This window comes from Zalophus californianus, chromosome 16, assembly GCF_009762305.2.
Source record: "Zalophus californianus isolate mZalCal1 chromosome 16, mZalCal1.pri.v2, whole genome shotgun sequence".
Lineage (NCBI taxonomy): Eukaryota > Metazoa > Chordata > Mammalia > Carnivora > Otariidae > Zalophus > Zalophus californianus.
Genome location: NC_045610.1, coordinates 18,183,498 through 18,194,225, shown reverse-complemented (window position 1 = coordinate 18,194,225; position 10,728 = coordinate 18,183,498). Strand labels below are relative to the sequence as shown.

Sequence of the window (10,728 nt, the reverse complement as noted above, 5' to 3'; positions counted from 1 at the left end):
TTATCATTTGTCTTCTTTCTGGAAAAATCTCAAGTGATCAATGCAACTGAAGTGGAAAGAGACCAAGTCTCTAATGTCATGGGCTATGTCTGGCACAGACCCAGTATGCCCAAATGTTTCACATTAAGTCCCTCCCTAAAGCAAAGGATGGGGGAGGTGGAAATCATTATTTCTAAAAATAAAAAGTCCTGCTAGTCACTGAAATTCCAGCAGATGGCAGACACCTCTGTTCACCACCACCATGCTCAAAGGACCTAGGAGCAAACTTTCTGGAATTGACCAGCAGACAGAAAGAAATGAGGTAAGCAGAGGACAAAAGTTTTCTATCCCCGCTTTTCAGAGAAAGCTATTCCTACATTTATCCAAAAAAGAGCAGTTATCATCCAAGAGCGAACACAATTGTAGCATAGTGAGCCAGACACAGTTGGATTCCTATCCTTATTTACTTGCTTTAAGAATTCAGGCAGGGGGCACCTGGGTAGCTCAGTCGTTAGGCATCTGCCTTCCGCTCAGGTCATGATCCCAGGGTCGTGGGATCGAGCCCCGCATCAGGCTCCCTGCTCAGCAGGAAGCCTGTTTCTCCCTCCCCCACTCGTGTTTCCTCTCTCCCTGTGTCTCTGTCAAATAAAATCTTAAAAAAAAAAAAAAAAATCCAGGCACTCAACCTTCATATTCTGCATTAGTAATACTGTAATACCTATGCTACATCTGTGAAGATTAAAGGAGGTAAGAGCTATAATACAGCATCTAGTATTTAGCAGACAGTGAATATTGTCTACCCTTACTCTTTTTTCTCAACTGTAGTAAAAGATCCAGGGTAAAACATTTTACTGGCTATTTATTAAGCTAAACTCCTCGAGGGTCTTTAGCCATAGTTAAAAATCTAGTAAAAGTGAGGTGCTAGAAGTGAAAATAGGGAAAAAGTGAAAAAAGTAAAGCTCTTAAAAGGGCCCACACCAAAGGCTCCCAGCATCTCTAGAGTGACAGCACTGACTCGTGTCAGACTCAACAATCGATCAGATTATGAAATAGCACACCTAATAAATGACAACACTGGTGACTAATAATGAAATTCTTTATCATTTTAGAGAAAGAAAATAGGAGAAAAGTCACACATCAATAATCCATGATGCCAAGCTTCTGGAGTAAAAATTTCCCAATTAGGAGGAATATCTCCCTCAGTTTGTTTTATCAATATGAATAAAAATATCTGCTCCTTCACCAGCAAGTCCTGTACTCAAAAAGAACTGACCCAAACTCTGGGAGAACCACCAATTCAAGTGTGAAGGGCTAAAGCTTCCAAACACAGCCACTGTTTTCTGTCATGCGTCTTCATCTCAGTGGTGACATGGCCACTGCCCAGGGAACCTGGGGCAGGGACCCCAAGATGGAGCAGATGTCATGAACACTGTGTAGTGACATGGGTCACAGCTTCCAGACTCATAGCTCTGCGTGATGAGCTTCTGCCTTTAACAACTCACTGGGCTTCATGAAGATGCCTTCCATGGCTTTCCAGTAGTTGTTCTGGCTCGGCTGGGCCATGCCATGTACCTCCTTTTGCCCACTAATGGGTCGACCATATTGCTCTCCCGTGACAGACAGCAGAACTTCAGTGGAAGAATGCTTGAACCGCACCTCACCATCCCTCACCCAGTAGGGCCCATTACAGAGCACTGTCCAGTCATCCAGATAATCGCCTTCACCTTCCTCACCAAAAGCACTCACCTCCTGAAAGACACAAATGGGAGCAATATTAGCATGACTGACACACAGGCTTGGAAGGGAGAGGGAAGCAACAGAAAAAAATAAGGCTACCTGAAAGTAAAAAAGAAGAGGTTTTCCAGTGTTGTTTACAAATAAACTGTGGGAAAAACATTTTAAAAATAAAAATTAAAAGAAGAAACTGTGAAAAAAGATAAAAGACACAAAGGACATGAAATCAGTTGCCCTAGGATTATGTTCCAAACACTTACTTTGCAAGTAATCCTGTATTTGCTTTACATTTTCTATTACAGCCTTACTCTTGTTATTTGACTTTAAATATTTCTGCCTCATTCCCTTAACTACATTTTAAGTGACATGATGAGCAAACAAGTTGAAAGGGAGGCGATGGGCTCTGGAGACTAGCAGACCTTGAACCTCTGCTCCATTCCATTCCTTCCTGTATAACTCCTTCATTTTCTCCTCTAAAAACTCATGACAGGGGTGCCTGGGTGGCTCAGTCGATTAAGCATCTGCCTTGGGCTCGGGTCATGGTCTCCAGGTCCTGGGATCGAGACCCATGTTGGCTTCCCGGCTCAGCGGAGAGTCTGCTTCTCCCTGTTTGTGCTCTCTCGCTCAAATGAATAAATAAAATCTTTAAAAAAAAAAAACAACTCATGACAGTATCACCTTATAGAATAATTGTGAGAACTAAATGAAATAGAATAAGTAATAGCAGAGTTCTTCCACTTCTCTTCTAATCCCATTCCTCTTAAGGCCAAATATTCAGAGTTTCTATTGCAATAAAAAAGTTAATGGGACGCCTGGGTGGCTGAGTTGGTTAAGTGTCTGCCTTTGGCTCAGGTGATGATCCCAGGGTCCTGGGATCAAGTCCCACATCAGGCTCCTTGCTGAGCAGGAGCCTGCTTCTCCCTCTCCGTCTGCCTGCCACTCTCCCTGCTTGTGCTCTCTCCCTCTCTTGACAAATAAATTTAAAAAACCTTAAAAAAAAAGTGGAAAGTCGTTTAAAAAAATTACTGATTATTTCAGAAATACATAAAAACATGCTAAGCTATATAATTTTAGATTAAAAGCATTCATTTGGAAATAGTCTGTAAGACTAAAGGCAAAACGAACTGTGTATAATTAACAATCTTACTATACTTGTAAAGTTTTTCTTTTTTTTAATTTTATTTACTTATTTGACAGAGAGAGAGACAGTGAGAGAGAGGGAACACAAGCAGGGGGAGCGGGAGAGGGAGAAGCAGGCTTCCCACCAAGCAGGGAGCCCGACGTGGAGCTCTATCCCAGGACGCTGGGATCATGACCTGAGCCAAAGGCAGACGCTTAATGACTGAGCCACCCAGATGCCCCTATATTTGTAAAGTTTTGAGTGCAACTTTTTGTTGATTGTGTATTTGTTTATTGCTGTGTATTTTTTTTTTTTTAAGTAGGCTCTAGGCCCAGCATGGAGCCTAACACGGGCTTGAACTCATGACCCTGAGATCAAGGCCTGAGGTGAGATCAAGAGTCAGACACTTGGGGCACCTGAGTGGATATGAGTTAAGTGTCTGCCTTCGGCTCAGGTCATGATCCCAGGATCCTGGGATGGAGTCCTGTGTCAGGCTCCCTGCAGGGAGCCTGCTTCTCCCTCGCCCTCTGCCTGCTGCTCCCCCTGCTTGTGCGCTGTCAAATAAATAAAATCTTAAAAAAAAAAAAAAGCATCTGACTTTGGCTGGGGTCTTAATCTTAGGGTCCTGATATCAAGCCCTGCATCAGGCTCCACGCTCAGCAGTGAGTCTCCTTCTGCCCCAACCCCTGTTCGTGCTCTCTCAAATAAATTCCTTAAAAAAAAGTCATTTAACCAACCAAGCCACCCAGGCGCCCCACAATTCTAGACTTGTATATGGAACTGAACAAGTAAATAGATGACAGTGGTGGAAACCAGGTATCTGTGTGGAAATTTACGAATAAGTAAAGGGAGGAGGCTAGAATGATCTAAATGGTAATGAATTACAGTTGGAGACATCAATAGGAACTCATGTTTAACATAATCCAGATGCAGATGTTATACGTAAAAATACTCATAGTTACGTCTATATACATATACACATCCTTCTTTGTTCTGTCAGGTGAGAAGACCTAAAAGAGACAACATCCCAGCAGCAACAAGCTCATGTAAGGGCTAAGATCATGGTTTCTAATATCATTCTTCAATAAAAGGAAACAACTCCTTGGAGAAACAGCTGATTCTAGGACTGGGGCAAGAAATACACAAGATGAGCCTAGAATATCTTTTAGTGCCAGAAAATAAGAAAGGGTTAACACACATACACATACACAAAAATGGGAGTATGTCAAATGGACACAGGAGACAAGTAAAAGAGCTCCCAATGGCCAAAGTTGGAACAATTTGAGCAACAAAATAAAGACAGTGGTATGGAATTATAACTCAAAGTATAAAATATTCGTGAATCCATACTGATATGAATAAATGATTGAATAAATAAGTAAAGGAGAGACAAGTACCCATGCAGAAGAATTCCAAATAAATTTTTTAGCTATTCTATCTAAAGGAGGGGGAGCATAACTCTGCATTCCTTAAGTGGGGGCTATGCATAATGACTTACTTCCAAAAATACAATATAGAAAGGTGGGGAGGGAGATTAAAAGAATAACTTTATAGGAGAAACACCACAAACACTATTTCAATAGTCATAAATCATGTAGATAGTATGTACCTGTGACATGATGTGATAAAAATGGCACTTTACTCCTGTGGCCTTCCTCCTAAAAAGATTTCTAAGTCTGATCTAATCATGACAAAAACATCAGAAAAATCCCAATAAAGGAGCACCCTATAGTATACTTGACCAGCATTCCTCAAAACTGTCAAGATCATCAAAAATAAGAATTGGAAAACAAACTAGAATTGAAGAAACTGTCACACCTCAGAGGAGCCTGAGGAGACATAACTAAATGTAATGTGGTATCCAGGATGGGCTCCTGGAACAGAAAACCTACAGGAGGTAAAAACTAAGGAAATCAAAAACTATGGACTTCAGTTGATAACAATGTATCGTTACTGCTTTATAAACTGTAGGAAATTTACTAACATAAGATGCCAATAGGGAACACTATGTGCAGAGTGGGGGTGGGAGGGAAGCACTCATTAAGGGGTCCATATCTCCTAAAACCTCAAGGCTTAAAAAAAAAAATGGCACAATATTGGGGTGCCTGGCTGGCTCAGTACACAGAGCATGCAACTCTTGATCTCAGGGTGGTAAGTTCAAGCCCCCCACTGGGCACAGAGCTTACTTTAAAAAAATTAGTTAAAAAACAAAAATTAGGGCGCCTGGGTGGCTCAGTTGGTTAAGCGACTGCCTTCGGCTCAGGTCATGATCCTGGGAGTCCCGGGATCGAGTTCTGCATCGGGCTTCCTGCTCAGCAGGGAGTCTGCTTCTCCCTCTGACCCTCTTCCCTCTTGTGCTTTCTCTCAAATAAAATTTTTTTTAAAAAAATTAAAAAGTGGCATAATAATTCATTTTCCTAACGTGGTTAGTTGGCATCATTTAGAATAATAATTTTTATTCAAAGTTTGGAAAAAGTTGTTTTTACTTGAATATAATTGACATACAATTCTTTTATTAGTTTGAGGTGTACAACGTGGTGATTCAATAAGTCTATACGTTATGTTATGTTCACAAGTGTAGCTACCACTGGTCACCATACAATGCTTCTACAATATCACTGACTATATTCCCTATGCTGTATCTTTTATCCCTGTGACTTATTCGTTGCATAACTGGAAGCCTGTTATCTCCCACTCCCCTTCACCCATTCTGCCCATCTCCCCACACCCTTCCTCTCTGACAACCCCTACGTTTATAGGTCTGATTCTGCTTTTTGTTCATTTGTTTTCTTATATTCCACATATAAGTGAAATCATGTATTTGTCTTTCTCTGCATTTCATTTAGCCTAATACCCTTTAGGTCCACCCACATTGCCACAAATGGCAAGCATTCTTTTTTATGGCTGAGTAATATTCTATCGTGTATACATGCATACACTTTATCTTCTTCACCCATTCATCTACTTTTTTTTTTAAAGATTTTATTTATTTGACAGAAAGAGACACAGCGAGAGAGGGAACACAAGCAGGGGGAGTGGGAGAGGGAGAAGCAGGCTTCCCATGGAGCAGGGAGCCCAATGCGGGGCTCGATCCCAGGACCCTGAGATCATGACCTGAGCCAAAGGCAGACGCTTAATGACTAAGCCACCCAAGCAACCCATTTATCTACTGATGCACACTTGGTTTGCTTCTGTCTCTTGGCTATTATAAATAATGCTGCAAAAAACATAGGGGTATACATCTTTCCAAATTAGTTTTTTCATTTTTTTTTTTTTTTAAGATTTTATTTATCTGACAGAGAGAGACACAGCCAGAGAGGGAACACAAGCAGGGGGAGAGGGAGAAGCAGGCTTCCTGCAGAGCAAGGACCCCAGGATCATGACCTGAGCCGAAGGCAGATGCTTAATGACTGAGCCACCCAAGTGCCCCTGTTTTCATTTTCTTTAGGTAAAAACACTCAATAGTGGAATTACTGGATCATATGATATTTCTATTCTTAATTTTTTGAGGAACCTCCATACTGTTTTCCAAAGTGCGTACACCAATTTACATTCCCAACAGTGCATGAGGGTTCCCTTTTCTCCACATCCTCGCCAATACGTGTTATTTCTTGTTGTTTTGATTATAACCATTCCGTTAGGTATAAAGTGATATCTTTACTATGGTTTTGATTCACATTTCCCCGATGATTAGTGATGTTGAGTTTTCATGTGTCAACACTGCGTTTTTGTTTTAAGATTTTTTTATTTATTCATTCATGAGAGACAGAGAGAGAGAGAGGCAGAGGCAGAAGCAGGCTCCCAAGGAGCAGGGAGCCCGATGCGGGACTGGATCCCAGGACTCCGGAATCATGACCTGAGCTGAAGGCAGACGCTTAACCATCTGAGCCACCCAAGCGCCCAACATTGTGTTTCTTTACTGTAGAATTTATCAAGATGACTTATGATATGCTTACATCTATTTTGTCTTTTCTCATTTCTTGATTTCATCTAGATGTAAAGTCTCTATTTTGCCCAGAAACAATTTCCTTCACACTTATGAGACAAAGCCAATTTCTCCATGTCTGCACAAAAAAGAACAACTACACCTAGAAAAGAAAGGGCTAAGAACCAAGATATTAGACAACTCAACTGAGTAATGCACAGGGCACCAGTGATCAACAGGATGCCACCTCACCTGGTTTCCAGAAAGAGGTGAGGTGAAGTGGTGACTATGGAGGTTTCGGCCAGTGTTGACATGTGTCAGCCGGATGGGTTGGCCACATTTGATGGGGGTTCCTCTCTCACACACTGTAGCGGTCTTCCCCCGTATCCTCCAGTAACTATTGCTGTCGTCCACAGAGGTTACACCTGTCACTGACTGCTGCCCACTACCTGCAGTCCAAAAAAAAAAAAGAAAAAAAGGAAAGAGTGAGCTCAACCTAATCCCCCTCTTTCCTAAGGCCAATAATGTGCCCTGGATTATAAAACAGGTTTGGAGGAGTGGAGAGGAAACCCTATGCTTGATATTTCTTTGTCTACAACATTAAAAAAATAGATGAAAAATACTAAGTATGTTTATATAGTATTGTTATCTGATAAATTATACTTAAATGTGTGATATCAGAAAACTCTAAGAATCTGCGTCAAAAAGAACTAAATAAACTTATGTTCATTTTTTTGAAACACAAGTATTATGTATCTACATACAAAAACCTGGATAGTCCCTAAAATGTGTCACTACATACACATATATACACAAGTATTATACACCTATAGACAATAACCTGGGTAACCCCTAGTATATGTCACATAACTGAAACATGTTTAATATTATTCAATGTTTACTATGCATCACAATCAAAACTTTTGTCACATTTAACAATAGAGACCAGCTTTTGCTGTCAACTTTAATCCAAGTAATCACTGCAGCTCCCGAATTCCCCCATGAGTGATCAATAGGTTGTAAAAGTATTCATATGTCCTCTAAATTTGGTTAATACTGCCTAAAGAGATACAACTATGGTTAAAAGGTACCAGGTTATAGACACATAACTGCAGACTTAAAAAGAAGGAAAATATACATATAATAATTGCTAGCCCGCTAATGTGTACTGAGCACTTTCTAAATGTCAGATACCAGGGCGCCTGGATGGCTCTGTCGTTAAGCATCTGCGTTCAGCTCAGGTCATGATCCCAGAGTCCTGGGATCGAGCCCCGCATCGGGCTCCCTGCTTGGCAGGAGGCCTGCTTCTCCCTCTCCCACTCCCCCTGCTTGTGTTCCTGCTCTTGCCATCTCTCTGTCAAATAAATAAAATCTTTAAAAAAATAAATAAATGTCAGATACCAATCCAAACCTTTTGCCTGAATATTCTTATTTGACACAGGCATATATTCCCTAAGGTACGTATTACTGTTATTATCATCCCCAATTTACACTGGAGTCTCAGAAAAGCTAAATAGTACACCCCAGGTCACACAGCACCAAGACCCAGTGCTGGGGTTTGAACTTAGATGGCCCAACTCTAGAACTCACACTCTTAACCACTCTACCACATGGCCTCCCAAGAAATTATTTTCTGTCAAGTTATATCAGAGGCCACTCTCTCACATAAACTCCAGGGATATTCTCTTCCCTAGGCCTTCATCTACTACTCAATTCTTTAAATGCACTCAAGACAGTTTCCTAGTTACTCTCACCTGTTCCTCCTAGCTTTGCCTTCAGTCTCCTGGCCCCACCTGACAGCCTCTTCATAACACTCACCTTTTACCACTTAACACATTACACCTTGCACCACAGGTATCTGGGTGAATGTTTGTAGCCAAACTACCAGCTTCTCTCTGGTGCCTTTTACACTCAGCTCAAAATGACTTTGTAACATCTTAAAAAAAAAAAAAAAAAAAAAAAGGCAAACCAAGCCTCCCTCCTTACTTCTGGTTATTGCCTTACAGCTCTCTTGGTCCTGGGTCATTGCCATGCTTCACTAAACCACAGTCTATACTTTGTGCCTTCTACTTTTTCAGGTTCTGTTCAACCCTTCACTTCCTCTCCCATCATTCAGAGATCAGACAGGACGGCGTGCTTTCAGGGTGGTATGGCTGTAGACTCCTCTCCCACCCTTAAACCTTGGGATTACCCAGAGTTCTATCCTTATCCATTCTTAAATACTTATTAGAGATCAGGACAAAAGCATCTATACATGCTTCAACAGGTTTTTCAAGTGATTCAAATCGACACCAGAATGAGAACCACAGTGCATCCTGTGCAATCTCACTTAATCTCCCCATATCTTTAACTCCCTCCCCACCCCCACCCAGTACCATGATGTACTTAACTCTACCTCAGGCTCTGCACAGATTGAATCTGGTTCTCAAATATGGCTGCCCATTAGAAGCACCTGAAGAATTTTTCATATATACAGATTCCTACTGTCAGGCCTCTCTCCCACATTCTGATTTAGTAGAGCCAAACTAGGAAACTAGATCAAATTAAAAAGTAGCGAGCTGGACACACAGGAAGTGTTCACTGAACGGCTGCTCAGATTATAAAACATACCAACAATGACAGCCCAGTCCTTTCCTAGTCTAAATAGTCAGACACGTTTTGAGAATCATGAACCATAGACTAGCCCCCATCCTCTCTTAATTGATAACATCATCAATCATCCAAGACAGAAATCTAGTAATCATCTTAGATGCATCTCACATCTCACCAACTTTTTTTCTCTTTGTCAGTTTTCCTGTAACTTGGAGACTAGCTATTATATCCCCTCTATCTAGAATATTAGGGATGTAATAAGAGTTTATTAAATCTAGGGGCGCGTAGTTGGCTCAGTCGGGTAAGTGTCTGCCTTCGGCTCTGGTCATGGTCCCGGGGTCCTGGGATGGAGCCCCGCATCAGGCTCCCCACTCTGCCAGAAGCCTGATTCTCCCTCTTCTACTCCCCCGCTTGTTCCCTCTCGCTGTGTCTCTGTCAAATAAATAAATAAAACTTTAAAAAAAAAAGTTTATTAAATCTATACTGAATGAATCCACAAGTAATTGCTAAATTATAAATGAATCCAAATCAAGCATTTTAATATCCTATGTTAAAAAGCCCTCTAAACGGTTTCCTCTCCAATTCCACTGAGTGCTTTAAATTCTTTACAAGAAAAGTTTGAGTAAAAAGAGGCCAAAGGAAAAGGGTTGAAGAGCAAGCTTAAGATGCAAAACAGCTAGAACAGAAAGATAAAGTCAAAGAGTGAGGTCTTGGAGTTCAAGACTTCAGAGGTACAGCACTTACTGTAATTTTCTACATGTCTGTCTCTCCCGCACTGAGTAGTGCCAGCCTGGAGTAGCTGAAAGCAGGCTTTGAAACTGGACAGATTTGGTTCGAACCCCGTCTCTGTCATTCACTAGCTGCAAGGCTCTGAGCATGCGATTTATTTTTGTTTCCTCATCTGTAAAATGAGGATAACAATTGTCTCTACCTCGTAGGAATGTTATAAATCCAAAAGCGTATATGTGTAATGTGCCCGATACGTAGCTCACCAGATAAAAGCTGATATTATGCCCAATTCTCCGATTCTCCGCCTCTAGACCTCAGGAACCGCCCCCGGGCTCCCCTAACCTTCCCAGACCACACCCCTCAGATTTTGTCTTGGCCCCGCCCCGTCCGGAGCTTACCAGGCCCTCCCAGCCCACCCGAACCCGGGTGGCAGTACCTGACCCATAGCGCACATCGTGTGAGTGCAATCGCACGTTGTGGCGCGTATTGAGTAGCTTCACCACAGAGCCGCATGTAACGACAGCCAAGTTGGACGCTCCCACAGCACTCCACAAACCCCCCAACAACAGTAGCGACACCACCGCCATCCTAGCCGCAGCGCAGAGCCCCTATCTTCGAAGGAAACTCGGCCCCTCCCCGGAACCGGAAG

General features: G+C 41.9%; 1 protein-coding gene across 2 annotated transcripts; it reads right to left on the bottom strand.

Annotated features, from left to right (window-relative positions):
- Positions 1-1,057: 1,057 nt before the first annotated feature.
- On the bottom strand, positions 1,058-10,724 carry SDF2 (stromal cell derived factor 2). Of its 2 annotated transcripts, XM_027625483.1 has the most exons (4): positions 10,516-10,687; positions 10,095-10,251; positions 7,011-7,207; positions 1,058-1,728 (listed from the first exon to the last, which is right to left on the bottom strand). In XM_027625483.1, the coding sequence occupies exons 2-4, from the start codon at positions 10,201-10,203 to the stop codon at positions 1,441-1,443; spliced, it is 594 nt and encodes a 197-aa protein (XP_027481284.1). In that variant the 5' UTR covers positions 10,204-10,251; positions 10,516-10,687; the 3' UTR covers positions 1,058-1,440. The 2 variants fall into 2 exon arrangements, with proteins under 2 accessions (XP_027481284.1, XP_027481283.1); XM_027625482.2 differs by lacking the exon at positions 10,095-10,251 and having other exon boundaries at positions 10,516-10,724.
- Between the last annotated feature and the right edge of the window lie 4 nt (positions 10,725-10,728).

Bases quoted from the DNA above. Each gene is read 5' to 3' on its own strand.
- SDF2 (XM_027625482.2), bottom strand. From the start codon at position 10,666: ATGGCGGTGGTGTCGCTACTGTTGTTGGGGGGTTTGTGGAGTGCTGTG. The intron at 7,208-10,515 runs GTACTGCCACCC...TTTGGACTGCAG, and splicing joins CGATGTGCGCTATGGGTCAG to GTAGTGGGCAGCAGTCAGTG. The intron at 1,729-7,010 runs GTGAGGTGGCAT...TGTGTCTTTCAG, and splicing joins CACCTCTTTCTGGAAACCAG to GAGGTGAGTGCTTTTGGTGA.